The sequence below is a fragment of the Natator depressus genome, chromosome 10, assembly GCF_965152275.1.
Source record: "Natator depressus isolate rNatDep1 chromosome 10, rNatDep2.hap1, whole genome shotgun sequence".
Lineage (NCBI taxonomy): Eukaryota > Metazoa > Chordata > Testudines > Cheloniidae > Natator > Natator depressus.
This window is the reverse complement of record NC_134243.1, coordinates 8,514,656-8,541,453: the sequence shown is the minus strand read 5'-3', so window position 1 is coordinate 8,541,453 and position 26,798 is coordinate 8,514,656. Positions and strand designations below refer to the sequence as shown.

Sequence of the window (26,798 nt, the reverse complement as noted above, 5' to 3'; positions counted from 1 at the left end):
TGGGTGCAGAGCACCCACCGGCAGCTCCCCGCCCCACCCCCGGCCCCAGCTCACCTCACCTCCGCTCCACCTCCGCCTCCTCCCCTGAACGCGCTGCCCCGCTCTGCTTCTCTACCCCCCACCCTAGGCTTCCCAGGGAGGCGGAGCAGAGGTGAGCTCAGGTGGGGGGGGCAGGGCACGAGGAGGGCCACCTGTGCCGCAGCAGGTAACCCAGGGGCGGAGGGGGGCGGAGGGGAACGGCTCCCAGCCCCAGCTCACCTCCGCCACCCTCAGTCTGAGCGGGAAGCCACGGCCTGCTTCTCAGTCCTCCCAGGCTTCCCGCCGAACAGCTGATTCACGGGAAGCGGGGGCGGGGGGGCGTGGAGAAGCAGAGCGGGGTGTGTTCAGGGGAGGAGGTGGAGCAGAGGTGAGGTGAGCTGGGGCCAGGCGCGGGGTGGGGAGCTGCTGGTGGGTGCTCTGCGCCCACCAATTTTCCCCGTGGGTGCTCCAGCCCCGGAGCACTCAGGGAGTCGGCGCCTAAGGCGCCACTTTTGATGTGATCAGTGGGGGAGCGGCCGCTCCCCCTGCCCCCCCCCCCCCCCAGCTACGCTCCCCTGCCCCTAGGAGCCAGAGGACCTGCCAGATGCTTCCTGGGAGCTGCCCTAAGTAAGCACCGCCGGGACTCCCCACCTCGCCCCCCGGCAGGTGCCTCTGGCTCTTAGGGGTGGGCTGGGCACCCACTACGGTGGCCCACGAGACCCTTCTGCCCGGTTCTGGGGGCAGTCAGGGGACAGGGGAGGGGAGTGGATGGGGCAGCGGTCCTGGGGGCAGGGCGTAAAGGAACGCAGGGGGGTTGGATGGGGCAGGAGTCCCGGGGGGCAGGGGTGGGCAACGACCCCCTCGTGGGGTGAGGAGGGAACCCGTTGTTAAGATTTTGGCAGCACATCACTGACTGCAGGCTTCCTCCTTGCTGCCACCTACACTATTGCTGGCCTCCAGGCTTTATAGAATCCCCTGCCTATTCCCGCACAGGTGAGCTTCTTTCTGATCAAAGCTCTCCACACTGCCTAAATCTTCCTTGTTTGCCGCATACTTGTGATTGGGCCTGCCTGGCCTAATTCCACTCTCTCAGGGTTGATGTGGGGCGTACACCCCATCACATATAGCTGTCCTGGCAAAGTACCCATCGTGTAAGCATGGCCTTCGAGTCCCCTCTGAACTCCCCCGTCCCTCCGTGCATCTGCCACCATTTCAGGTGATGAAAATAAATGCTTGAATTGCCTTGGTAGCAAGCTTAGGCACCTTGTTCTGACCTCACCCATCCTGGGTGATCATTACTTTTCCGTACTGTGGAGAGGGAGAGATTCCTGCTTTGGCATATCTGTGTAAGAGAGGATCAGAGTGGACCTTGCACAGATAGGGAAGTCAAGGATTCAACCTCTCAGCTGGCCAAGGGGGAAACTTAACTGTGAGCTGGGATGGCACCAAATAGAATCATACTTCATTTTTCAGTCATATTTGTTTGCAGCACACTCAACCCAAGAGTTTGTAACTGATCCCCAGTCTCCTACAGTGCTAGCAGAGCCCATTCAGAGGCAGGAGAGGTATGTGAAAATGACATTGTGGTGACTCAGCAGAGTTAGTTAATTTAACCAAAGATTCAGGTTCCATTTTATTTCTTGGTGAAAGTTCAAGAGTTCTGATTCTAAGTTCTGATTCTATCTTATCTGAGTCATTCACCCCTATTGCACAGTTTAATTCTCTTAAACCAGTGCCCTGAAAGGAAAAGAGCTTTTGAAATCCTGGTGGGTGTCTTTACCTGTGAAATCATGATGGCTCTTTGTTTTCTGTGTTCTGAACCTGTCCGTTTCTTATCGCTCTACCCACATGTAGAATTCAGCAGCCGTTCCGTGTTCAGGTGCAAACTGCTGCAGATGGCACAAACACACTGTGTTATCTCCGAGGGATCTTACTTGTGTTCTTTCTTGTGTGGGTATTCTCCGTATACAATGGAGGTTATTCTGAATGGAAGGGTTGCTGTTTGTGTCTGGAGGGGAAAACCTCTCATTCAGAGAAATATATGCATGTATTTCTTCTCATGCAGTGAAATTCTTTCTGGGGGTACCTGACAAACCAATAAACTCCCAGGGTACTTGCACAAGACAGCAATGCAAGAGGAAACTGTCCTGATGCAAAGACTAGATCTGCTAAATACGCTTTCTTCATACCGAAGGAACAGAGTTGATAAAAGAGCAGAACCTTTTGATCTGATAGCTAGTCAGTGAATGGCAGTTTGTCACGTACCTGCTCATCAGATTTCTGAGATACATGTTCTCCCTCTCTTCTGCCCCGCCTCTTGTCCCTTCTGTAACAGTTTAGCTCATGGAAGAAGCTGATCTCTCAACTCACTAAGTGCCTGACCACAGCTTGTGGGGATGGCTGAGAAGATAACGTTGCTAGAATCTGGGTTTTGTGATGGGAGGCCAAAGCCCTTGACTGTCTTGTTTGGAAAGTGTTGGTTTACCTGGCTGTAACTGAATATTGCTGATGACTGATTGCAAAGGTGAGGTGCTGCTCAGCTTGCCTGACTCAAGTTCAGGATTCATTAGCTCTGGAGATTGCTTCTCCCCCGTTGGACTCCACCCTCCCTCTGCACTGCAGCAAGGCCCGGAGCATGACGGAGTGGAGAAGGTGGCCCAGTCTCTTAGGTTTCCTCCTTCCTGCAGGGACTGCTTTGACAGGGTGACTTCTTTTGGGACAAGGAGATGGTACTCCTGCATCTGTTCTGGAAGGCTCAGTTGTAGGCTTTAGATCTGCTCCTAAGCACGATCCCTGCTCCAGGATGTCTCTCTCTGGAGACCAACTCCTCTCCGAGGAGCTATGAAGCTATTCAGACCTCACTTATGTGATGCAGCCTGAATCTGTCGCACATTTTGACCTGGCCTGCACTAGGTGTTTCCCTCATTAGTTACCAGGTGTTAGCTAACGTGGTGAGAACACACCTCTTTTCCTAGAGATTGTGCCCCTGTGCTCTTAGTTTGTCTTGAAATGAGACATGATGAAGGAGCCAGGATCCCCATAGTGGGGGAATTGCCTCCTCACCCCGTCAGCTAGCCGTTTGTTTGTGCCCTGATGCAAGAGGGTTTATATCCCTGACATGGTCATCCTGCCTAACGTACCTGCCGACGTTGCACCTCTTCCTGCCCGCTCTGCTTGGTTAATTTCCAATTTATCATCTCTGCCGTAGGCTAGTTTCTGGAACCATCCAAAACTGGCTGGAATGTGTGCTTGGGAAACTTGCCTGATAAGTTTCACTGGGGAGTTTAAAGGTCTTGGTCTTAGACAAAAAATTCCTGCCAGTGCCAGGAATGCACTGATTCAACATTAATGTTAACACAGCATTAGCACCGGTGGGAATCCTTTGTAAATTGCCCCGATAGACTGTGCCTCTGTCAAGCAATAGCAACAGGGAGGGACCAGACGCTGATGCTATGTCTTACATGTAAAACGTAGAGATACTTCATTACACATGGCAAACTCAGTCAACCAGCACGTCTGCATCCTAAAAAGCCCACTAGGGCTACTCCCTTTTCTGCCACAACTTCCAAAGCTGATCTCCGGGCAGTTAATTGAATGGCTACCCCCTCATTCCCAAAGTCAATGGGTTTCAATCCATTCAGTTTCTCATAGGAAAAGCTTTACAACATGGCAATGAAAAGCCATCAGTCTCTTACTCAGCCAGGGTCACTGCTGCAGGGGAATCCTGGACTGTGAATTGCAGGAGTCTGACTGGAGGTGAGAGGGCTCTGGGAAGCTTTTGGCCATATAACTTCATCTTTTTGGGATGTGGCTGTTTGGGCTGGATGGGGAGGGAAATTTGGAGCCCTGGGAGATGGAAAACAAGAAAGAATCAAGAAAGAGAATCCAGACTCTGGCTAGAAATGTCTGTGCTTTGCCCCATTAGCTCAGAAAGGGCCCTGGATGGGAGTAGCACATGCTGGTGGTTGTCTTTATAGACTGTTTGTATCTTCCATACTGTCCCAAAGGGGTGAGTTAGGTAGTGGGCACCCAGTGACCCTGTAAGCTAATGCAAAAGCTATTAAGGCAGTTGTTCTCAAGTTGTTCTTGCAGCCCATCTTGCTATGAATTGATGCATCTTTCCTGTGCCCCTCAACTGCCCTGCCCTGTACAGTCACCCTTCCCTCTCCTCATTGCACACACAACAGAGCGAGGGAGGCGGAATGTTTCTCTCTTCTGTTCGCAAGTGTTTAGATCTCTTCCTCCTTTTACTCCTCCCACCTGCTCAGGACAGAGGCTGGGGATGCCCATTTTTGGGCCCCATCAGGCTGGGGCCGCACATGCTGTCCTGGCTCAGCTAAGTGCCATGGGAGCAGAGGAGAAGGCTGGGGCAGCAGGAGGCTACAGACCTGTATATATGAGCCGCTCCCAAGGCTTGCTGGGTTAGGAGCCACCACTGGGTGAGGGAGAGAAGAGGGAGCAGCTTTGCAGGACGCATTTGGTGGGGGTGGCATGGATCAGACCTGTTTTTACCATTCATTTGCTAGTCCTTTTTGTAACAAGCCGAATTCAAAAGTCTGACTCGCTGGATTTTGACTCTAAATTCTCAAGCACCATTTTTCTTCCTTTGCCAATCTGTAGATTTCAGTTATCATCGCTGAAAATATTTGATGGTCAGTTTGTGTGTGTACGGTGAAATCGACCTTTACCGATGGTCTGACCTTTACCGGACCTTTACCTTCCCAAACCTACCTAGGGGGTTAAGGGGATGTTCCCAGTAACCTTTAAATCTAACATTTCATCTCTGGTCTTCCTCCTAAATTAACTCCTCTCCCAGGTCCGGTTCTCTGCAGGAATGCGCACTGTAGGGATATTATTATATACATTGTAGGATATATAGCACTGTGGTAGCTACTTGATAGTGCGTGTACAGTGGCAGCCTTTCATTCCTGACTGAGTTCAACAGGCCTGTTGTGCCAAAGTATCTCAAGACCCCAGGCTGTGGGGCAGGCTCGGAGGCGTCCCGTGCATTCCAGCTGGACTCCCCTCCTGGGTTTGCAGACAGCCAAGTTCCCCTGCCGTAAAGCTGTAACAGCTGGAGCTGCCTTCCTGGGCTAGAGGAGGGGATGGATGCTGGAACCCGGCAATGCCTCTGTCTCCCTGATTTGGTTTGTGAATTCCCTGTTACAGCAGAATTGTAACTTCCCTGGCTGCCATTCTATGTTCTTTGCAGTCTCGGGGGATCTTGCCTTTTTCTGATTTCTCTCCCCCACCCCCACCCCACCCACTTTGACATCAGGAGGCTCTTCATGGGGTGTTGTGGCGTTAGTGAAGTTCCTATTCATTTTTTTCAGTCATGCAGCTTATAAAACACACCTCAGCGGTAAGGACAACTTTCTGGCTAATCCTGTGTAGGGGGACAGAAGCCCTTAAGTAGAGTCCCTGGGCTGGATGAAGAGGAGATTCCCACGGTGATAAATCATTATTAGAGTGATGTTTCTGTGCAGAATATGGAGGAGCTGTCAGAAACTCCACTGGGAGTAGGGAGGCCTGCTGGTTAGGGCACTAGCCTGGGACTCGGAATTCCCTGCTCCACCAAAGGCTTCCTGTGTGAATCTTGGGACAGTCACGTCGTCTCCCTGTGCCTCAGTTTCCCTATCAGTACAATGGGGATAATAGCTCTGCTCTGCCTCACAGGGGTGTTGTGAGGCTAAATACACTGAAGACTGTGAGGTGCTCAGGTACTATAGTGACTGGGGGTTGGCAGATAGATTCCAAGAGGTGGGTGACAAAGACCTTCATGGTGTCCCTGACAGGCTGATCCCCTCAGCATGTGGAGAACATGACCTGCACCTTCTCACACCTGCCCAAAGCTGCTGATCTTGTTACACACCTTCCTTGTGGCTGTGCCCTGTGTGAGTTACACCAGGTCAGCCTCTGTCAGGCACCTTGGGCCAAACTCAGAAGTGATGTGTGTTTGTCTAAGACACAGGTTCTCAACCTGCCAGTTGTAACTTGATGGGGCAGGGAGGGTTCATGACTTCTTTGCCCTTCCTATATTCCTGCATGGCAGGAAGTGGGGAGTGTCCCAGTACAGAAGAGGTTGGAAACACTGTCAGGGAATCTCTGCTCGTGTGACATGCAAGCTGAAGTGGTGGAGGAAGGTGGTGTTCATATCATCTTAGACTCTCTCCTGAATTTGGCCCAGAAAGGGACTGTGAATCCAGAGTGTTTGAATAAATGCAAAGTAACAAAGGTGCAGAGTTATTGGTCTCCTGCTGTCTGTGTGTCTCCGTCCCCCTCTCCATGTGCTTCCTCATTAGTCAGCATTCCTGATTTGATCTCTTCTGGGTTTTAGCGCCTGAATGTACAAAAGTGTTAAGCAAAATCCTGGGATTGAAGGGAAAGCCCATGTGAGACAATAACTGGCCTTCCAGGGCTGCCCAGCTGGCGATCCCTGGTGTTCCCTGGACCACAGCAGCCTTTTGCTCCATCCCCCACCATGGCGCTGCCTGTCCTATTGTTTTCCCTGCTTGGAGGCTTCCTAGTATTGATACTGCCGAGATCAGCCCTCATTGTTCAGAGGGTGAGAGCAGGAGGCATTGCCCTGCTGGCTAAAGGGCTGGCAGAGCTTAGTCCAGGTTAGCCCACTCGTGCCAGTCACATGCTGATGGCGTCTTGTTCGTGGGCATGTCTCTCAGGATGGTTGGCAAGGGGTGTCTAATGCTTTCTAGTGTCTGGAACCCACTTCTCACTAGGGAACCCCAAACTCATCCGGCCTAACGTCTGCCTACCCCGCATGGCTTTATGCTCACCCACCCCAGGATGTCTCCTGATTGCTGATGTGGCATTCTCTGCCCTCTGATGAGCTGCCCCATTATTCCATAGGGTAAGGCCTTTCCCATGCCCAGATTGCGGGGGGGAAGGCAGTTAATGTCTTCCCTGGTACTGCCTGCTGCAGTCCGTCCATTGAAATCCTGCCGCAGTGTCCTGCGGAACCTGCTACATCCAGTGGTTCCTGGGGTGAATTGGGTCTAGTGGACTTGGCACTTTGAGCAGCAGTGAAGCTACGTTGCTACCACCCTTTGGCAGCTGGTGCCAACCTTCTTCCCACTTCTGATCCCCCTGTCAACCCCACCAGACTGAATGAACAGGAGCTACAGTTGCACCCTGGCAACACCCAATCCGTGTGCAAACTGGAGCTACTTTCCTCTGGGTCTGCTGCGGATCTGCCCCATTCGGTGCTGCCCCAGCTTACACTGAAGACTTTGGGAGTTTTCTAGGAGTGTCTGTGGGAGCTGGTTTAAACCCTAAGTTTGTCACCTTGCTTCCACCGTTGCATAAGGGCCTGTTTTGATCATAAGCTGTTGGTGTGGTGGGTGGCAAGCAACAGGGGTTGGGGGCTTGTGCTGTAGGTCTGCATGGTCTAGGGGGCTGGAGATTGGTTCCTCTGAAGCCTGAATAGTCGTGGGTTTTATGAAAGTTAATCTCCATGCTTCCTGAAGAGAACAGAAACCAGGGACATGCTCTGTTCATGTCACTTTGTGCCTTCCCTAAACTGGGGTAGAAAGGTTTATTCTCTACTCCATCAGCTATGTAATCTGCATTGCAACCAGAAGAGCACATGTAATCAGCCCATGTGATGGTCCATCCTCTGACCAAGGCTCCTTTGTGGAGAAGAGACCCTTGCGCGCGCTGATCAAACACCATAAGTGCAGCATTAAATCCTCCCCAAGACAAGATACTCTCGGGCTCGCTAACACATGGGATCGCTGGTGAGAGAGCCCCTTGCAGATGGCTAGTTATTCAGGCTGGCTGAACTTCGTGGTGTCTTGGGGTCCAGTTGCTTCAGCTGATGCCTCATGAATGCCTCCTTTCTTGCCATCATGGAGTTGGGAAGGGGCTTCTGTCATAACCTCTCAGAATCATTTTTCATTTCATTCTGTAGTGTCCGGGATGGGGGCTTTTTCAGCAACTCTCCTCCTGCTGCTCTCGGCACGGGTACAGTGCCGCTACTTCTGCCAGTGGTGGGAGGGTTGTGAAGACCAGGTGTGGGTGTCTTGTAACCACCCTGTCCTCTGAATTCTTGCAAAGGAGATTGTCCGTTCCTCTCCTGCCTCTGGAGCTCTAACACTGCCCTGCTGCGGCCGGCACAGGTACCCTCAGTCTGGGAGTGTCGTGACTGGAACAAAGGAGGTGCCTGGATTCTAATACTTGTTGAGACCCTGCGTTGCTGTGTGACCTCAGGAAAGTCACCTGACCTCCCTCTGCCTCATCCAGGCAGCTGAAAAATCATGTATGTTTAAAAAAACGGCGGGAGAAAGAGAGAGGAGAAAAAAGGGGGAAGAAAAGGCAGGAACCCCACTGAAAACCAGATGCTGCATCAGAGATAAACTGAAGAAAAATCCCGTCTCATTTCCCAGCATCGTCAGTGACACTTCCATGCTATGTAAAGCTTTCATTTGAACAACTAAGACCTCTCTGTAAGTCTCTCTCCCAAGAGACTGGGGGGAGGGGATAGGTAATGGCAGACTGGCAAGATGCATGTGCTTATTGCTGTGGGTGGAACGAATATGGAAAAATCATCTCTTCGATGTTTCTTTCCATCTGAAAAATGCAGTTCATGTTCTGGCCTGTGGCTTTGTCAGATTCAGTCACACAGGGAACACATGGCAATAATAACCAATTCATGCATCTCCCCACCTCCCTGTGCTACGCGCAAGAAACGGGGTTGGTGCAACGTTAAGGTTGCAAAGTGGAAATGGCGCACACACAAAAAGACAAGAATGATAAAAGAGAAGGCCTCAACAGCCATGTGAATGGGATTGTATTGTACACTCCAATTTGGTATCTTTATGCTGTATGTTTAATGACACAGGTGGTGACGCTGCAAAGGGGCATAAGCATGTGTCCTGCTGATTTCAGTGGGACTCTGTGAAGGACAAACCATACAGCTGCTGGGCATAGCCATTGCTGGATCAGGGCCTTATGCAGTACCATATTAATCTACCATAAGCGTTTGGGCCTTGATTAAACAAAGACCTGAAGCATGTGCTTAAATTCCATTGACTTTATGGAGCTTGAGATATTCTGCTGACTCAAGAAAATGTGAAATTACAAGCTGGGCTGGTAGTTCTGCCTATTGTTAAGGTTGCTTGACACTTCCCATTATAAGACTGTTGTCAATTGCTTATAACTTTGCCAAACTTTAACCGTTTGGGCTGAAACTTTCCATGTTGGGTTTCTGCCTCTGGAAGAATTTAAAAAATAAATAAATAAAATCAGCCAAAACGGCTCTGCCTTTTCCAAGAACGAGGCTAGGGGAAAACACATTGCTTTGCCATCTAAAAAAAATTCTGGCAACCTTTGCTTTGAAAACTTGTAATGCCTCCATGCCGTTGAGAAGTGCTTTGAAATTTGGTAGCAGGGTGGTCTTCGTGTCAGAGATGTGCTTTTTGCCATCCCTAGGAAAATCTGCTCAAATCTGGCCAAGTTATCGGCCTTTGAAAAACTTCTACTTACGCATGCCCAGTAGAGCCTTGTTGGAGTTTAATGCCTATGTTCATGAAGATTCCGTCCACACTGAGCATGCTCGAGCCTCACATAGTTCCTAGTGTGCCATCCCATCAGAATGACTGAGCATGCTTCTCCGCGGGGCTGCAGCGGGCACAGATGGGGCTGGCAACCATATATAAGAGTAGAGAGTCTCACGCTCTCTTTCCTGTGTGTTATGGAGTGGGATGTAGGGGGTCTGGCCTAGTGGTCAGAGCAGGAGTCAGGTCTAGTGGGCGAAGCAGGTGTCCAGATTGGGGAACGAAGCCAAGGGTCAGCACCAGAGTCAACTGCCAGTCACCAGAGCCAGGGGTCAAGCCAGAGTCAGAACCAGAAATCAAACCTGAGGGTCAGACTCGAGGTCAGATGCCAAATGCCAGAGCCAAGGGCTAAGCCGAAGTCAAAGTCGGAAGTTGGAGTTGGAGCCAGGACTGGTCACTGAGGATTGGAGGCGAGGTGTGAGGGCAGGAGGAAAGGCAAGGAACAAGCATGGAGCAGGAGCATCGTGGGAACAGGGGGTAAGGCAGGAGCAGAGCAGGAATCAGGAACAGGGTTGGGTGCAGGAGGCAGGCACGAGCAGGGTCCAACACAGCCACAACAGGAAACCACCTTGTTGTTCAGACAGACTTCCTCCTGGCTTAAATAGTGTAGTTGGACCAATCAGTGGAGCCATGCACTCCTCCAGTCAGAGCTCCCATGGATGATGCCTTGGCGGGGTCTATAGTCCTAGCAGCTTCTCAGCCCACCAGGTTTCAGTAGACATTGGGTGGAGACCAGGATGTGGTGGTGGCGGCTGTCTGGGGACTCCCAGCCCTGGGTTCAAGACCTAGGACATCACACTGTGTTTTCAATTACACCCACACCGGCACCCAGCCAGCATGGAGAAGGAAGCTGCCTGATTCAAATTCATAGGGGACAAAAGCCCTGGACTGGGGTGGGGTTTGAGGAGACTGAGATTGGAAGTGGAGAGGAGGAAACTGGGAAGGCAGCGGAATATAACCATGACTGGAAGGGGAGAGATGGCTCAGACAGAGAGCCAGGAGGGAGGAATTGGGACTGGATGGGCAAGAAGACTGGAAGTAGTGGAGAGAATGGGACTTGGAGGGGGAGACTAAAAATGTCTGGGCAAGGAGGCCAGGACTGGGATGAGGAGCCAGGGCTTGGGAAGAGACATGACTGGGCCAGGTACAAGATGGAGGAGGTGGGTAGAAAGGATGAAGCTTTGGGGGAAGTGGGAGAAAAAAGGGTCTGTGCCCACTTCCAGAGGCTGGAATGGAGCTCAAGATTGCAGAGTCTCACCGTTCCTCTGCTGTCAGCAAATACCTGTGAAACCCACTGGGGCAAAGTGTGTAGTGTGTGTCTCATTCCCTTCTAGTGCTGGTCCACACAGAGGATGACAACATACTACTGCCATAAGTGACTCCATTAGCTCAAGTAGTAGAGGTCTGTGCAGTGGATCTGAAGATTGCAAACCTGCTGATGATCCATGGGGCTGTCAATATGATGCTGCATGAAGCAATGTGTATTTTCAGTTTGTGTTTTTGCCCTAGGAAATTACACACACACAGAAACAGGTAAAAGAACATTAAGGTTGCAAAGTCATGCACTCAGAAGTTGGGCAAAGCCAGAATAATTCTGTGCAACCTTAATTCAGCCCCCTTCTGTTCTGCAAATGCATTATGATACAGTCTTTAATTACATGTTCACATACTTTTTTTTTTTCGACAGTAATTTTGTTAGCTCTTCAATCAGCATAATATTGTATCTACTTTGGAAAATTCTAAATTGATCATATGAAGGGGAGGAAAAAGCATGACAAAAGCTTTTACTCTGACAAAAGAACCATCCAGGCATCCTTTATCCAACACTTCAAAATGAAACAAAACACAAGATCAGCTATTTCCTTTGTGGGTCACTTGGAACCTTAATTTCTTAATTTCCTGATTTTATGTAACACTTAACTGTGCATCCCTCACACAGTCTTTTGCATTTAATTTGCTCCCTTTTTAAAAAAGATGATAAAGAAAAGGCAAAACGAGACCAATCCAGCTATTCAGGTACCAAAGCTTCCGAATTGTGCCAGTGAAGCTTGTCAGGCCCTTGCTCCAAAGCTGTTCTGCTGTGGGAGGGACCAAGTTCCCGTGACTTTCCCCAGATTGTAAATTGCTTTAAGCAATAAAGCCACGGCATGCCCGGGTGGATGCCTGCACCCCCATGGACTTCAGTGGGGCTCTTCATGGACCTTCCACGCAGGATCAGTGCCTGTGCACACTGAACTGGCCGTGGACACATGCAGCGTATACCTATGTTTACCTGAGCGCCAGTAAACAACTCCATTTTTTACTACACTCTTGGGGCATAATTTTCAACAAGTCAAACAACAGATGAAACATTCATTTAAAAAGTGTGAGTAAAACCCTAACACTTCCTGAGAAGAAAGATGGCCTTGCACTTAGGAGCTGGACTGAAACTTGGGCATCTTGGTTCAATTGCTGGCTCTGCAAATCCCTTATGGTCTGATTCACCCATGTGCTTAAAGTTAAACATGTGTTCGCATGCTTGGCTGAATAAGGATGGTTTGCTAATCTGGGCCTCAGTTCCCCATCTTTAAAATGGGGATAATAGGTTATTTCTCTGTGTATTCAGATTGGAAATCCTTCAAGGGTAAGACTGTCTCTTGTTCGGTGTGTGTACAGCACCTAGCAAAATGGGGCACCAGTCTTGGCTGGAGTGTCCAGCTGCTACTGTGATAACAAATACAAGTATTCAATAAAGATGCTGCCCAGGCCATGGTTTCATATTTTAAGACCTCTTTTGCTGCAGTACTCTGTGCGCGCGTGCATACACGCACATATACGTAATATGTTTTTATAGAATGAGAAATGTAACTTTTTTTCCCCACTCTGCCACAGCTCAGTAAAAACAGCTGAAAGGATTTTGCTTAAACTCTCCAAAAAATCAGCCAGAGACCATGGAAATTTTAGGCTTTAAATTACTGGCTACTGGTGACTGCTTTAATTAGGGCCCTACCAAATTCACGGCCATGAAAAACGCAGCATGGACTGTGAAATCTGGTCTCCCCCGTGAAATCTAGTGTTTTTGTGTGCTTTTACCCTATGCTATACAGATTTCACGGGGGAGACCAGCGTTTCTTAAATTGGGGGTCCTGACCCAAAAGCGGGGGTGAAAGTCAGTTGGTACAGGCCAGTACAGCGTACCAGTAAAAAGTGGCAGCCGGATACCAGCCCATACTCAGCTGACGTTAAAGCACTGCCGCGGCAAAGGGCCACTTTAATGTCATTGGCCTTTTGCCCCCCGCCCCCGGCTGCTGACAGGGCTGGGGGGGCAAAAGGAGCGGCTGCCCCAGGGCTGCGATTTAAAAGGGCCCGGGGCTCCGGCCGCTGCTGCCACAACCCTGGGCCCTTTAAATCGCTGCTGGAGCCCCAGGCAGTGTGGGCCAGGCAGTGTGGATGGGCTGGCTGGGGGACGCTGGGGGAGGCATTTCTCAAGACATTCTTTCCTTTCCTATTTGTTTTTCCTGACAGCCCCCTATATTAAACTAAACCAATTTCATACAGTGTTCATAAATTATCACAGGGCAGCTCCAAATACATGACTGTTTCCTCCAGTGTGGGAGAATTGTGTATAATTTCCATCCCTGTTTTGCAGGTAGAGCTGGTTGAAGTCTTTATTGTGAACAATGGGCCTGATTCTCCATGTGGGTCATTCCACCAATGCAGAACGAGTGTGCAAGGCTACTACCCTGTTTTCGTAGGGTCTTATTGCCACTTTGCGCTTCAGAAGATGCAGGGCAGTGGAGGATCAGGCCCGAGATTCTCTATAAACTTAGTTGCCTTTCAGTCCATTTCCCAAGCCTGACTTCTTCAACCATAAAGGTTTGGCCAGAAACTGGAAAAGGTTGGCTTATTTAACTAGCAAAATGCGGCGTGAGCAGAGATACGATTGCTCTCTGTCAAAACACCAGTGGGTAAACACCAGGGAGGGAGAAGAGCTATTTGAGTTAAAGGACAAAGTCAACTGAGAACAATTGGGGTTAAACTGGCTATGAATACATTTAGGCTGGAAATTAGAAGAAATTTTCTAACCATCAGAGTGAGGTCCTAGAACAGCCTTGCAGCAGGAGTGGTGGGGGCCGGGAACCTAACTAGTTTTAAGATGGAGCTTGATAAGTTTATGAATGGGTTGATAAGACTGGATTGCCTGTGATAGTAGGAGACTGGACTCAGTGACCTCAGTGACTCCAGTCCTGTGTTCCTAAACAGCCAAGAATTTTCCATCTATCTGTTGTTTGTAAGCTCTTTGCTTCAGCTATTCGTGGCGTGTGATTGGTCACTCAGATCACATGGTATTGTTGTTACGCTCTAATTGGATGGTTAAAACTTTCTAAACGTGCAAATGACACGTGGTGAACCACAGTCGCTCTGCAGTGCCGGGTTTACAGTGGCTCCATGGAGCCGGGCCCATGCTCAGAAGGGGCCCCAGCCTGCTCCACTTGCCCTGCGCCCCAAGACCCCGCTGGCTCCCCACGCCCACCACTTGCTCCTCTCGGCCTGCCTGCTGGCCGACCAAGGGCTCCTCTCCGCTCCCTGGCCCCACCCCCCTGCTCCTCTCAGCCCCCTGGCCGGACCCCAGTGCACCTCCAGCTCCGGGCACTCTCTGCTTCACACCACCTCTGGGGGCCCCCGTGTCTCCCCGGAGCTGAGCCACCTGGGACTGGTGCAGAAGCCTGGCCAGTCTTGGCCAGGTGGGGAGGGATGTCGGGGGGGCTTGGCTGGGCTCCTCCAGGCAAATGCGTCTTGAGGGACCCTGGCCAGGGCAGGTCCTGGCCTGGCTGATCTCGCCACTCCCGAGGGGCCAGAACGATTCCCTGCTCTGGGACCAGCCCTGGCTGCGTTACTGGCTCAGCCCGGCAGACACAGTCACCTCCCAGCAGGGTCGGTGAGTGCGGCCGGGAGGCAGGGCTTGGGGGAGTGGGTCTGTGGGGAGTCTGGGGGAGTGCTGGGCTGTGAGGGGGCGGGGAGGATCTGTGTGTGTTGGGGCACTAGGGAGTGGGGGTTCTGTGGGGGTGCTGGGCAGCTGTGGTGGGGCTGTGGGGCAAGGGGGCGCTGGGCCTGGGTGGTGGTGTGCAGGGTGCTGGGCATTTGTGGGTGGGCCTGGGGGGGGAGTGCTGGGCATAGTGGGTCCGGGGAGGCTCTGGGCATAGGGAGTCAGGGGGTGTTGGGCAGGGGGGCGGGCTGTGTGGTGTGACATGGGCCTGCCCTCAAAGGGGAGGATAATGCTGGCAGCACAGGGCCGGGCAGGCCACTGTGCGTCTGGCAACTGCCAGTTTGTAAATAGTACCCTCGCCATGGACGGAGCTGGGCTTCCCCTGCCATGCCCCATTGCCCCGGCTGACCCCTCGCTCCAGGTACTGACCTCCCCGCGCTATGCCCCATTAACATTCTGTGGGCCTGGCGCCAAACCATATTTGTGGGCCCCCATGGAGGCAATCTGGCCCTGTCGCTCTGGTGTGATTTTTGTGAATGAATTTTCATTTGTACTAAAACGTGCAAAGCTTGAGGTATGGTAAATGCTTTCACAAATAACCGGTGGCTGCCCACATACTCACCAATGTGACTTCATGTAGATCAGCCAGCTGCAACTGGCTGGTGAGGGAGATAGTCTTTTCTGATCCATCAGCTCTGTTTGTGGGTTTCAGAAACTTTCTTATGCACGGATGTCAAAATCTCTCAGTTCTGTCTAAATTACTATCAAATTGCAGTGCGTGAGCTGTTGCTGAGAAAATAATGGTAGCTGCCTTTACTTGCCCCCTGCACACCCCGATATCTAATTTGGGTGTGCAAAATTCTACTCATTTGATGTGGGGGATTTTTTTTTTTTGACAGTTGTGCAAAATATCAGTCACTACCTTTTCTTCATCCCAGTAAGAATGAGTGAGTACCTGGGCCAGATCCTGCATAGTCCAGCCCAGTTTGTAATCACGCTCGCACAACATGGGTGTGAAATGCTACCATTCTGATCTCAGTGTGTGTTATACTGATTTCTTAGGCCAGTGCAATGATTGCATAAGGGGGAGAGCCCTCTGTGTCTGGACTGGTGAACATTCATGACCATTCGGCAAGGCTGATCTAAATCCTTGGTACAAATCCCTTTGAGAAACTTTAAGCATAACCTATGGAAATGTAGGATTCAAATGATTTCTCTTCTAATATTGGTCAAATCTCAGGATCTTTCAAATGTATCACACACCACTTTCCACGTACTGAGACCTTTTCCCTTGTATTTGAATTACGAAGAGAAACTAACAGTGTTGTTATATATTTGTCATGCATGTTTGTGGGCCACATTTGATCATGATTATAGAAGGAAACATTTAATTTTTCCTAACGTGTGTGTGTGTGTGTGTGTCTGTCTGTCTGTTTTCAGTCACAGAAGAATTTTTATCCTCTACTAGATCCAAAGTGTTTGAAATGCCAGTTCTGGCTGCCAGGTCAGAAAATGCTAGCAGATTTTATATGCCACAGGGGAAAATATATGGAAAGATCTGTTTGTTAGGTCACCTAGTCCACCCATTCCCCCCCTCCTCCACAACCTCTAGCCAGCACAGGATTTGAACAATATTTGTACATATTACAAATCATTTCATCATAATATGGTAAGTCAAGGCCTGGGGTGTGTGTGGTGGGGAAACCTCAAAGCTATCCCAGTAGGCCAGATCCTGCCCTCGGTTTCACCTCATTTCCATGAAATGGGGAATCGGTGTATAACTAGGAGCAAAATCTGAGCCATTACATTCCAGTGTGCTAGACTGTGGTGGCCTCCTTCTGTTCCAACAAAGAGATGTTGCAAGCTCCTTCAGCAGAGCTGATCCCTAGATGCCAGGAGTTAGGATAGACACCCGTGCGAGCTTAGCATCACTGTGAGCTGCATTCACCCCGAGCAGAGAGTTCTATCCCCCAAGGCATTTCTGTAACTAAACTCCTGCCTTGCGTTCCATAGGTTGCCACGACAGGGCAGTGCTGCTCTACGAGTACGTGGGGAAGAGGATAGTGGACTTGCAGCACACAGAGGTACCAGACGCCTACCGAGGAAGAGGAATAGCCAAGCACCTGGCTAAGGTACGACCCAACCAGCCTCTAGAGACATTTTGCCTTCCTTTATGGACTAATATTACTTATCTCACAATAGCATTTAGAGACCAACTGAGATCAGGGCCCTGTTGCGCTGGGTGCTGTACGTATGCAGAGTGAGCAGCAGTCCCTGCCCCGGGGACCTTTCAGGCTAAAGGGACACGTTGGACAAAGGGTGGGAGAAGAAGCAGAGGCATAGAGATGTGAAGTGAGCTACCAAAGGTCAGGCAGCAGATCGGTGGCAGAGCAAGGACAAGAAGCCAGATCCAGTGCCCTAACCCCTGCACCATACTGCCTCTCTAAAATGGCTAAAAGCAGCGGTTTGCTTCTGCAGTGTTTAGAACTCACTCAAGTAACCCATTTGACACAAACTGTGAAACACGACCAGTTTAGAGCAAAAACCTTAGCATTTTTCCAAATCTTGAAAAAAAAACAAAAAAAAACCCTCACCTGGCTCTCTACCCCTCCCTCCCAAAAAATCCCCTCCATCTTGGAGGTTTGGATGCAAAACAGAACACTTTGCAAAAAAAAAGTTGCGAAAATTGACATTCCTGAGCCACAAACTGAATCTGTGAACAAGCATTTTAATGAAATTTTGCAAAAAAAAATAAAATAAAAATAAAGCCTTTTTGCCAGGGTCTGTTCCAGCCGAGGCCTGTGACTCCAGGGATTAGCACCATGTCGTTCCAGAAGGGTGGCACGCAGGAACACCAGAGAAAGGGGAGAGGCCATCTCAACAGGGGGTGGGTTGCACCAAAGTTGCCCAGAAACACTCACTGGAAGGGCGCTGCAAAAAGCAAGCTGCCGAAGGAGCAAGGGGAGGCGTGGAGAGGCGCAGCAATGCTCGGAGCCAGGGGAGGCCATCTGGCCAATTAGGGCCTGCTCTAATAAATCCTGATGAACGGCCATGTTCCTTCCGCTCTCCTTTCCCAGCAGTTGGCACAGCTGCCTTCACGATTAGTGTGGCTGCTGACTTTTGGCAGTTTGCAATTTCAACCGCCCCAGGCTATGAAGGAATTTCTGCTTCTGGGCTAGTGCTTTTCCGCTGTTCCTGAATGCGTTACTCTCTGAAATGGCTTCTTCGCGCTGCTCTGTCCTTCGTCTTCTCATTGGATCCTCTTTCTTGGCAGGAAATGTTCCTTTTCCTTTTCCTGCTCCGTCAGCTGAATCGGCCTCATATTGCTTCCTAACTCACATGCCTTGATGCACACGTCACTCCGATTGCTCTCTGCTGTGATCTTTCCATCTCTTCCCTGTAGTATGGAGACCAGAGCTGCGTTCCACGGTGCAAACGTGCTCTGGCTCCTGGCTTCTCCGGTGAGAGAATAACTTCCCTTGATTTATGTTCCTTCCCGTAGTGTAGACTCCTCAAGACCTTCTTTGTTGGCGTGCTGCAGCGTTATGGTGAGTCTGCTGCAGGGTTGGGGGTATCTCTCTCACACACAACCTTTTATTTCCCCCTTCCGTTTGCAGCTTTGGTTCAGGCTCTTCCTTCCCTGAGCCTCTTTGCTTCATTACTCTGTCGCGCTAACGAGCCGCTCTGCAGCGCAATGGATCCAAAGCATTCTGTGTCTGATCGCTGTATCTTCCCCATGCGCTGTATTTTCTAACATGTCAACAAAGCTTTGGAACGACACCCTTTGTCAAAGTGACGTTTTTGTGGGAGCAGAGCCAAACCACCCCAAATTACAGGCGCTGCGACCCTCACGTTAACCTCTCCTCCTTGCCCCTAATCTTGGCGTTCTTTGTTCATTTCGCTGATTCTTCCCCTTCAAGGTACCAAGAAGAAAAAAACAAAAACAAATCAGCCAACCAGCTTGCAATCGAGGGTTCCCATGGAGGATGGGACGTGCTGGGAATGCACAGGCATGGGGAATGAATGGATTTTTGATGATAAACTCCTTTCTTGTGGGCCTTCTGCAGGATGGAGTCTCTGGGGCCGTGCTCGTAGCTCAGCTGTTCCTTCTGTTGCCTGATGCAATAATGTAGCTGGGGGCATGTTCCATTCTCACTGGTGTCCTTCCCGTGTCATCACGGACTCTCAAAAGTGCTGGCAAGTGTTTTGCCTCTTGCCTGTGTGTGTTGTGGGAAGGAGGATGGGGAGCTTTGTGTAGGCAGCAAGCTGGGGAGATGATAACTTTGGGTGGCTCTTCCCCCAGTGTCTGATTTGAATGGGACTGTGATGGCCGCTCTGCAGAGTGTCCTCCTGTCTGCCCCATTCTCTCCAGGCTGCAATGCCAGGGACGTTCTTCCCGGCTGCCTCCACGCCCTGGTTTCCCCTGGCACAAATCCCAGCTGGTGTTCCTCACTTCCTCCTTGGCTGATGCCCAAGCTGAGCTTGATTTGCGTGTGCACCTCCAAGCTTACTCCTCCATGTCACAGTCTCCTCTCTCTTCCTCCAGACTGTCTGTGTGCATTTGCCCAGTCGGTTCATGCTCCATGTTCTAGGCCGGGGGACCCTCGAGCATGTTCTCTCACAAAAGTGACCTTGGAAATGATCTCTTACCATTTTCTCCTACTTTTTTCCTCCTCCCCCTGCCGTCCAGGGGTTACCAGCTCCTCTGTTACAAGCAGGGCTGCACGTTCAGTGGCACAAGCCTGCCTCTCTATTAGAAATCCTCTCACCCCCATCCTCTTGTAACCCACACACCTCCTGGGTGTGGTGTTGTGCCCCATCTAGTGGCACTGAGACCACTTAGAGAGAAAGAGATTAATGAGTCCGCTCCACAGCCTTAGCTAACGGCCAGCTGGCTTTTAGCTCATGGGGTAGAGGCTCATGCACTAAGCGCCAGAGGTCTCTCTTCGATCCTGCCCGCCGGCGACTGGGGTCTGTTGGTGTTACAAATGGGGGCTCGTCTGGGATTTCAACTGGGAAGTCTCTGAAGCTCAGGATGCGCTTTCTCACTAGGGGAAGTATGTAACCCACACACCTCCCGGGTGTGCTGTTCTATCCCAGCCAGTGGCACCGTAGACCACTTAGAGAGAGAGAGATTAATGAGTCTGCTCTACAGCCTTAACTAACAACCAGCCGGCTTTTAGCTCATGCAGTAGGGGCTCATGCACTGAGGTCCCAGGTTCGATCCTGACCGCCAACAACTGGGGTCTGTCGGTGTTACTCTCTCCTGCCTCCACCCATTCTGGATTTATGCTCATGATTTACTTTCCCCTTTGATGGCTTCAAGCAGCTTGATAGACATTCTCTGCTAAACGCCTCGTCTTCAGCTATTTCAAGAATGCTCTGCCCTCAAACTAAATTCCCTGGATATTAAGTTCCCTGCACCCCAGCCTGCCTGCCTCTGTGCTAGTTTCTTGAGGCCTAACTCAATCACTCATACACCTCCGTGCGTTCCTTCTGCTTATTGTCCTACCCTACGTTCTCCCCCGCCTGGCAGCCTCTGCTTTCCCACTCCTTACTGCTACATCGATTCTCCCTCCAAGGCCACCGGTGACTTGTCTTTTATCTGGATTGCCTGCTGCAGGAGTAACGAGCCACGTCACCAGCACTGCTTAAGGAGTCCCACTCTCCCTGCTCCAACCAGGCCTCCAGGCGTTGAACCCTCTTTCTTCCAGGCAAGGCACCAATACTGCAGCATCCCAGTTAGGAACATAATCCCTAGAAGTTCTGTGCCTGGCCTTTCCTACCAGGCCTTTCAGCCTGCAGTGCAGGGCAGGGTTAAGTGGCTCCTCCTGATCGCATTGGCCCTAATAAAGAGTTGCTTTCCGCACTGCTGTAAATCTACAGGATGAAGCCCTGAAGTAAGTCTGTCCCTGCCCCACAGCACTTGGTGTCTAAAGGCACAAGTAGAGACAAATGGCACGTCTGCAGCAGCGTGGCCACCAGCGCTCGAGCGCTCCATGGACCCAGGGTGGGGGTACATTCTCTAGGTTAGCTCCAGAGTGAGCAAGAAACATTGGGCCCTGCTAGATCTCACTGCTGGGCTCTGTCGCTGGTGGGTACCAGCCAGCCCCGTTACAAACCTAGGATCGCCCTGGCTACAGACTGTGTTACCACCAACCTTGTCTTTGGGGCGGGTCCCTCACTGCTTCCATCCACTCTTCCCAGTCCTAGCGCACGCTCCCCTCTGCGAGCGGGGAGTGTTAGCCTGGTGATTCCAGAGCTTGCTGCCTGCTCTGCTTCCCCTGACCCATCCACTCCTCCTTCATGAGGCAAACCTGTTCGCAAGGCTCGGGCTCTGTGTGGCGGGGAAGGTGGCCTGCTGCGTACGTTCCTAATTCCTGCCGTGCCCACTCTCTCCTCCTGCCGCGCTTGCCCATTCACACCCACCCTGCTGCATTCCCCATACTCCCTGCTGTACGTGCCCCTTGCTTGTCCCCTGCCTGCTGCTGAACGACTGAGATGCTCAGCCAGCTCGTGATCGTTGTTAGTCATTTATTGTACTGCATGGCTCCTGGAGTGTGTGGCTCCCGCCCTGGGTGAGAGCCATTGGCAGGGACAGTAAGACAGGGGAGCAGTTTTGCAGGACAACTCTCCTCTTCCAGTAGATATTGTAAAGCCTCGCGCATGTTGAGAACAGCCTGCCCCACCTTGGATGCAGGTGGAGCTGGCGCCCAGCAAGTGGGTGTCTCTTTGGCTTTTGGGAGGCTTCTCAAATTGCAAAGGCGGAGGGGCACTAGTTTGGAGTCTCTGAGCAGCACTTCCCTGACGTGTCTAGTACTCATTACTGAGGCACTTGTCCCTAGCCTCTGTTTGCCAGAAGCTGGGAATGAGCGACAGGGGATGGATCACTTGACGATTGTTTGTTCTGTTCATTCCCTCAGAAGCACCTGGCATTGGCCACTGTCAGAAGCTAGATTACTGGGCTGGATGGCCATTTTTATGTTCACTTGGCTTCCCACCGGGTTTTCCAAGCTCGGGGAACGAGGTGAGGTGTATCCTTCAGAGATAAGCAGGCTGCCCCAGAAACACCCCCACGTGAGCTTCTTAAGTGACACTGCACCACTGCTCTGTCAGCAGAGAGATGCCCCTTTTACCCTCCTTGGCACTGTTGGAAGCCCTGTTTTATTCCTGGCATCTGACAGCTTGGCATGATTGTCCCCTAGCCAGGCCGGGAAGAGGGTCCCTATAGAATCACAGCCATGTAATGGAAGCAGGGACTTACCTCTTGCTCTGTTGGCTGGGAGACAGTTCACTCCACATGCTCCATTTCAGGCACAGGGGGCTCTCAGCAGCTGGTTTCTGTGATGAGTGACTGATGACTCTGTGACCAGCCAGCCGAGTTCTCGTCCTTCTCGGGCACTGGCTGTAGGTATGGAAATCTGCACTCAGGGGTTCCTATTTCTGGCCTCCAAATGCTGTTGGGCAAGTCCCATCACAGCCAACTACTAATCCAGCCGCCTCCTCTTTCCATCTGAAAATAAAAATACCCTGCTTCTATCCCAGCAGCTCAGATTGGCCCCAGAGAGCGGACGCGGGAGGGATGGTATGAGTATGGGACTAGCAGCCAGGAACTAAGGGCTCCATTCTCCCACTGCAGCATACAAGTTACTCCCTTTGACCTTCAGGAGCCATAACTCCTATCCTGAGCCCTAATTCCGGCTCTGACCTGATTGGGTGAGTGGCCTTGAGCAAGGCCCTTTACTTCCGTGCCTCAGTTTCCCCCTGTAAAAAGGGCCTACCGATCTACAGGAGTACGTCGGGGTGAATTACATAAATGCCTATAAAGAGTGTTGCAGATGAAAGCTCAATATCCTTGCAAAGGGCCTGATTCTGATCTGTCGTAAAGCTTGAAGCCAATAGAGTTATGAGAGGCACAAGAATAGAATCAGGCCCCCTGCACTATCTATGCCTCTCCTGCAGAGGTTGCTAGATAGGGAGGATAAATCCTCCTTTATGCTGCAGTTCACACACGTCTCTTACAGCTGCCAGTGTTCGGCTGTAGGTGTTTGGGGGGGTGATCCCGCATCCTGGGTCAGATGAAGCCCTTTTTCCTTCCCACCTCAGAACGTGTGCCCTTTCTACTCCAGCTGGACACGTTTAATCACATCATCTGTGAATCTACGTCCAAAAATAAAACGGGGGGAGGAGCAACTGTCAACTTTCTTTCCCCTCCCCCCACATGCCCACAACCCGGGACAGAGAGGATTAAGAGAACACGTGAGGGGCTGTCGGCTGCCCTGGCTGTGTGGGATTTCACTCGCCCTCTCCAGCACTGCTTCATGGCAGGGGCAAAGGGGCAGTGGATGGGGATTTCTCTCTGTATATGTCTTTGATGGAGGGTGGGTCGCTTTGAACCCAGCACATGGGACCAGCTCTGTTAAACTGACGGTCCAGGCACAGAGCTGACAGCTAGCTTGCTGCTTCTGGGGAATTCCCTTGACAGGTCTGCGGAGAGCCTCCTGCGCGTGGCGGAGATGCAGCAGTCAAGACGCTTTTCCTCCCATCCTAGAATCCGTCCAGTGGCTGCAGATTAGCATCTCCTGCCCCTTTCGCCCAAGGTGCTCAGCCATTGATTAGTTAACGTGCCGACACATTTTTAAAGTGCTTAGTCTTATATTTATCGTTCAAAGGGGAAGCAGGGACAAAAGCTCTCTCGCGTAGGCACACACTGTGGCAAGCAGCACCAGCTTATACCAGTGAGCTTAGTTCCCTACTGCTTTTCTGCTTGTACCCTCCAGGGACTGCAGGCGCAGCCACCGAGCCGCTGCTTTCCTTTGGAGAGCAGTAATCCCGCTGCCTCCCTCCCCTCTGCATCACACAGAGGGGAGATGGGGACAACTAGCAGCTTCCTTTGTCTGCATGAGGCCAGGGAAGAGGGGAAGGGATGCTGCTACCTCTGAAAGGGGCAGGGACTTTCCCAGCCTGATGGGAAGCAGCAGCAGGCGGGTTCCTAGCTCTGGGGGGCGGGGGGAGGAGTTTGCCCAGTCCCGTCCCCATTCTCGGCTAAAACCACATTTGTTTTTTTCCTCTCATGCACACAGCGGCGGGTCTGTCTGCCACCGCAGCATCTGCTGCAAGAGCAACTTCACTGCTACCCCTGGAGGGGGCTCCAGTGCCGGGGGGCTCTCCCCACCAGCAGCGCTTCATGTGTGGGAAAGGGGGAGAAGCCTGGGGCAGTGAGACACACAGGCCAACTTCATACAGGCACGCAGCAGGCTCAGTGAGAGTCAATGGGCTGTTCCCGCCGCAGGGGCCCCCCGACCCCAAACGTGGGGGGCAGGGGGTCTCTGTGAGTTACCAGCAAACCGTCCCTTGTAAGGGGCCTTTGCAGCGTAACGCAAGTGCCAAGCTGTCCCCTGATGGCCGTCCGTTCCGGGCAGCGGCTACATGGGCCCCCCTCCGCTGACAGGAGTGGCTGGCGCAGGAGGGGGTGGCTGCTGGTTCGGCTGATTTCCACATAGTCCTGAGGAAGCATAGATTATGGCTGCTCCACCTCCAAAGCCCCATCTCTGCTGCGCCCCGAGGGGCGGTTGCTGGGGGCAGAGTTCAGCTTTTCTGCCCCAGGTTGCTCCTCCTGCTCCTCACCCCAGAGGGGAGCATGTGGCCTACTGCCTGGCACTGGGGGCTGTCATTGAAACGGCTCGGCGTGCCCAGGATTGAGAGATGGCCAGATGCAGGCAGGCTTCCCTTCATGGCACCAGCCCGAAGGGCCCCAGCTCTCAAGGAGTCCTGAGGTAACTTCCCTGGTGCTAGGGCCGCTCCCCCCTGCATGGTCACAGTCAGTCGGGTGTAAGCCGGGATCCCGTTGTAGCTCGCTCCAAGGGGAGTGGGGCATTTGTAAACCCATTTGTCCTCTCTTGTGGTTCTAGGCAGCCCTGGACTTTGTGGTCGAAGAGGACCTGCGAGCTCACCTGACATGCTGGTACATTCAGAAATACGTCAAGGAGAACCCCCTGCCGCAGTACCTGGAACACTTACAGCCTTAAGGCAGGAGGCTGCAGAGCCCGGACTGCTCTGGCAGCAGCACGCCCTGCCCCTGACTGTCCGATGCAGCCTTCGCTTCTGTGCAGTCTCAGGAAGCCCCACACGCTCTCAGAATCCTTATTTTTTTAAGTGCAGACGTGGGGGCTGCGACCCTCCCAAATAGCGCCTGGGCCCTGGTAACGCACGGCAGCCGGGCCCTTCCACAGCTGGGCTGGCTCAGGGTTCTGTTGACAGCAGGCTCCCCTGTCACCGTGCCACGGGGTGGAAGGCGATGGCTTCTGTCGGCCTCCTTCAGCAACGTCCTCACCCCTGCGGCTCATCGAAAGCAAGAAGCTGGCGGGCGGATGTCGGCTTGGGGTAGCCATTGGGCTCCACCTCTCCTCCGGGAACATGCGGGGCTGCTGCAGATGAAGCCAACCTGAGCTGAAGGGGGATTGTGGAGAGGGACAGGGTCTTACCCACCTTTCATCATGGAGGGGATGGAAGAGTCCGATGATAAAGCCTGACAAGCCCAGTCGGTGCCATTTGCTGTGGGGGCTGGAGCTGGAGAGGAGCGAGTTCCGGCCGGTTAGCTCTCTTCGGGCAAAGCAAGGCGCATTAGCATCAAGTCCCAGAGGGTGGAGGATTGGGTCTTAGGGGACTCTCTCTGCATGCTCCAGAGACACTGGGGCCTGGATGCCTTCTGTCCCAGAAAGGGGACCAATGTGAGATGGTCTGTGGTCAGCCTCCGTCGGGGCGGGCAGGATTGTGTAGGGGTGCTGAAGAGCAGTTGCTCAGCCCAGACCTCCTTTCAGTAGTCCAGTGGCTTGAGGTGTGGGCAAGGGAAGGGAGATTATAAACTTTGTTACCCCGTCAGGGGCAGGAGTGTTTTGAGCCAGTCTCTCATTTTGCTGCATCCTCAACTCCGGCCTGAAGGGGGGGGGGGGACGTTTCCCTGCCGGGGCTGGAGCAGTAACAGGCAGCTGGGAGAAAAGCAGAGGTGGCTGGAGCACACCCTAGGAATACCTGCCATCACTATGGGCTTTGCCTCTCTGCCTCTTTCGGATTCCAAGTGGAGGTGAGTGAAAAGGAAGGGACAGAAGCACCATCAGCAAGGGGAATGCAGGGGTCCCGTGGATGAGCTAAGCAGGCTCCACCATCCCAGCCAACCGCACAAACGTACACGCCACGCCGAGCCAAGCAGGACATGGATCCTTGAGGTGTTCAGGCCACGCCGGGGGGAGGGAGAAGGGAATGCGTCCAATCCCCGTGGAGAAGCAGGGGTGAGGCTGTTGCACTCAATGCCAAATGCTGCCTCCCCAGCCCAAGCTCTGCTCTTCCACTGACTTAATGAGGCTTTGGGAGGCTGGGTCCAGGAGCAGAATGTCCCTGCGGGGCAGGGGTCAGGGATACAGATGCAGCGCGTCTGCTGCCACCGCTGCTCAGTAAATAGCATAGGCCTGGGGTTTGCCCAGGGATCATTCACTGGTCACTTCCCTCTCTGCTCCCCTGCCCAGCATTGTCCACTAAGCCCTACTGCTAGGGAACCCAGGCACCCTGGCGGCCGAATCCAAGAGCTGCCCGCCCAAGCGGAAGGTGTCAGACTTTTGTCCTCCCCTTTTAGTGCAGCAGCGGGTGGCTGACATGCCAGACAGGGAGCGAGGGGCATGTTCTGCTCCATCCCAGTCTCACACTGATCATTTAGACTTTGGGGTGTGTGTGTGTGGGGGGGGGTTACCCTTCAGGAAGCTCTCAGTGCTCGGGATGTGGAGGGCCACACTCTGCTCCAAGTAACCCGGGGCACCATCAGGAAAGTCACTGGGGTTGCCTGGGTGAAACTTGTAGCAGACTCTCCCCCAGCACCCTCAGTTAGCTCACCCTTCTGATGTAGAATGGCTGCAGTGAACTGCAAGGAGCCCGTATTTATATTAGGCTAAATCCTGAGAGGTGCTGAGTATTGCCAACACCCGTTGACTCCAGCAGAAATTGCAACACCACTTTGGAGTTGACCCTATTATTATCTCTGGGCCAGATCGTGAAGGCCAAAGTCCTAAACTCCTAATGGAGGCCTGGCCTATGCGATCTCATTTGCTTTTGTTGGACATTATATACGTCTTCTTGCATTAATTCGAGTTGCTATTTTCTTCAGTTACTCTGTTTTTAAATTAACCCTGCTGGTGCTGGCTTCTGCTGCAGAGACAGACCAGTCAGTAGAGCTTCTCTGAAATGCTATTGTT

General features: G+C 52.1%; 1 protein-coding gene across 1 annotated transcript in view; it reads left to right on the top strand.

Annotated features, from left to right (window-relative positions):
* The window catches only part of NATD1 (N-acetyltransferase domain containing 1), a 33,484-nt gene extending 6,897 nt beyond the window's left edge, over nt 1–26,587 (top strand). The window contains exons 2-3 of the mRNA XM_074965130.1: nt 16,570–16,688; nt 24,468–26,587. Of these exons, the coding sequence (XP_074821231.1) occupies nt 16,570–16,688; nt 24,468–24,584 (236 nt within the window). The 3' untranslated portion in view covers nt 24,585–26,587. The remainder of the gene's footprint in view (nt 1–16,569; nt 16,689–24,467) is intronic.
* Nucleotides 26,588–26,798: the final 211 nt, after the last annotated feature.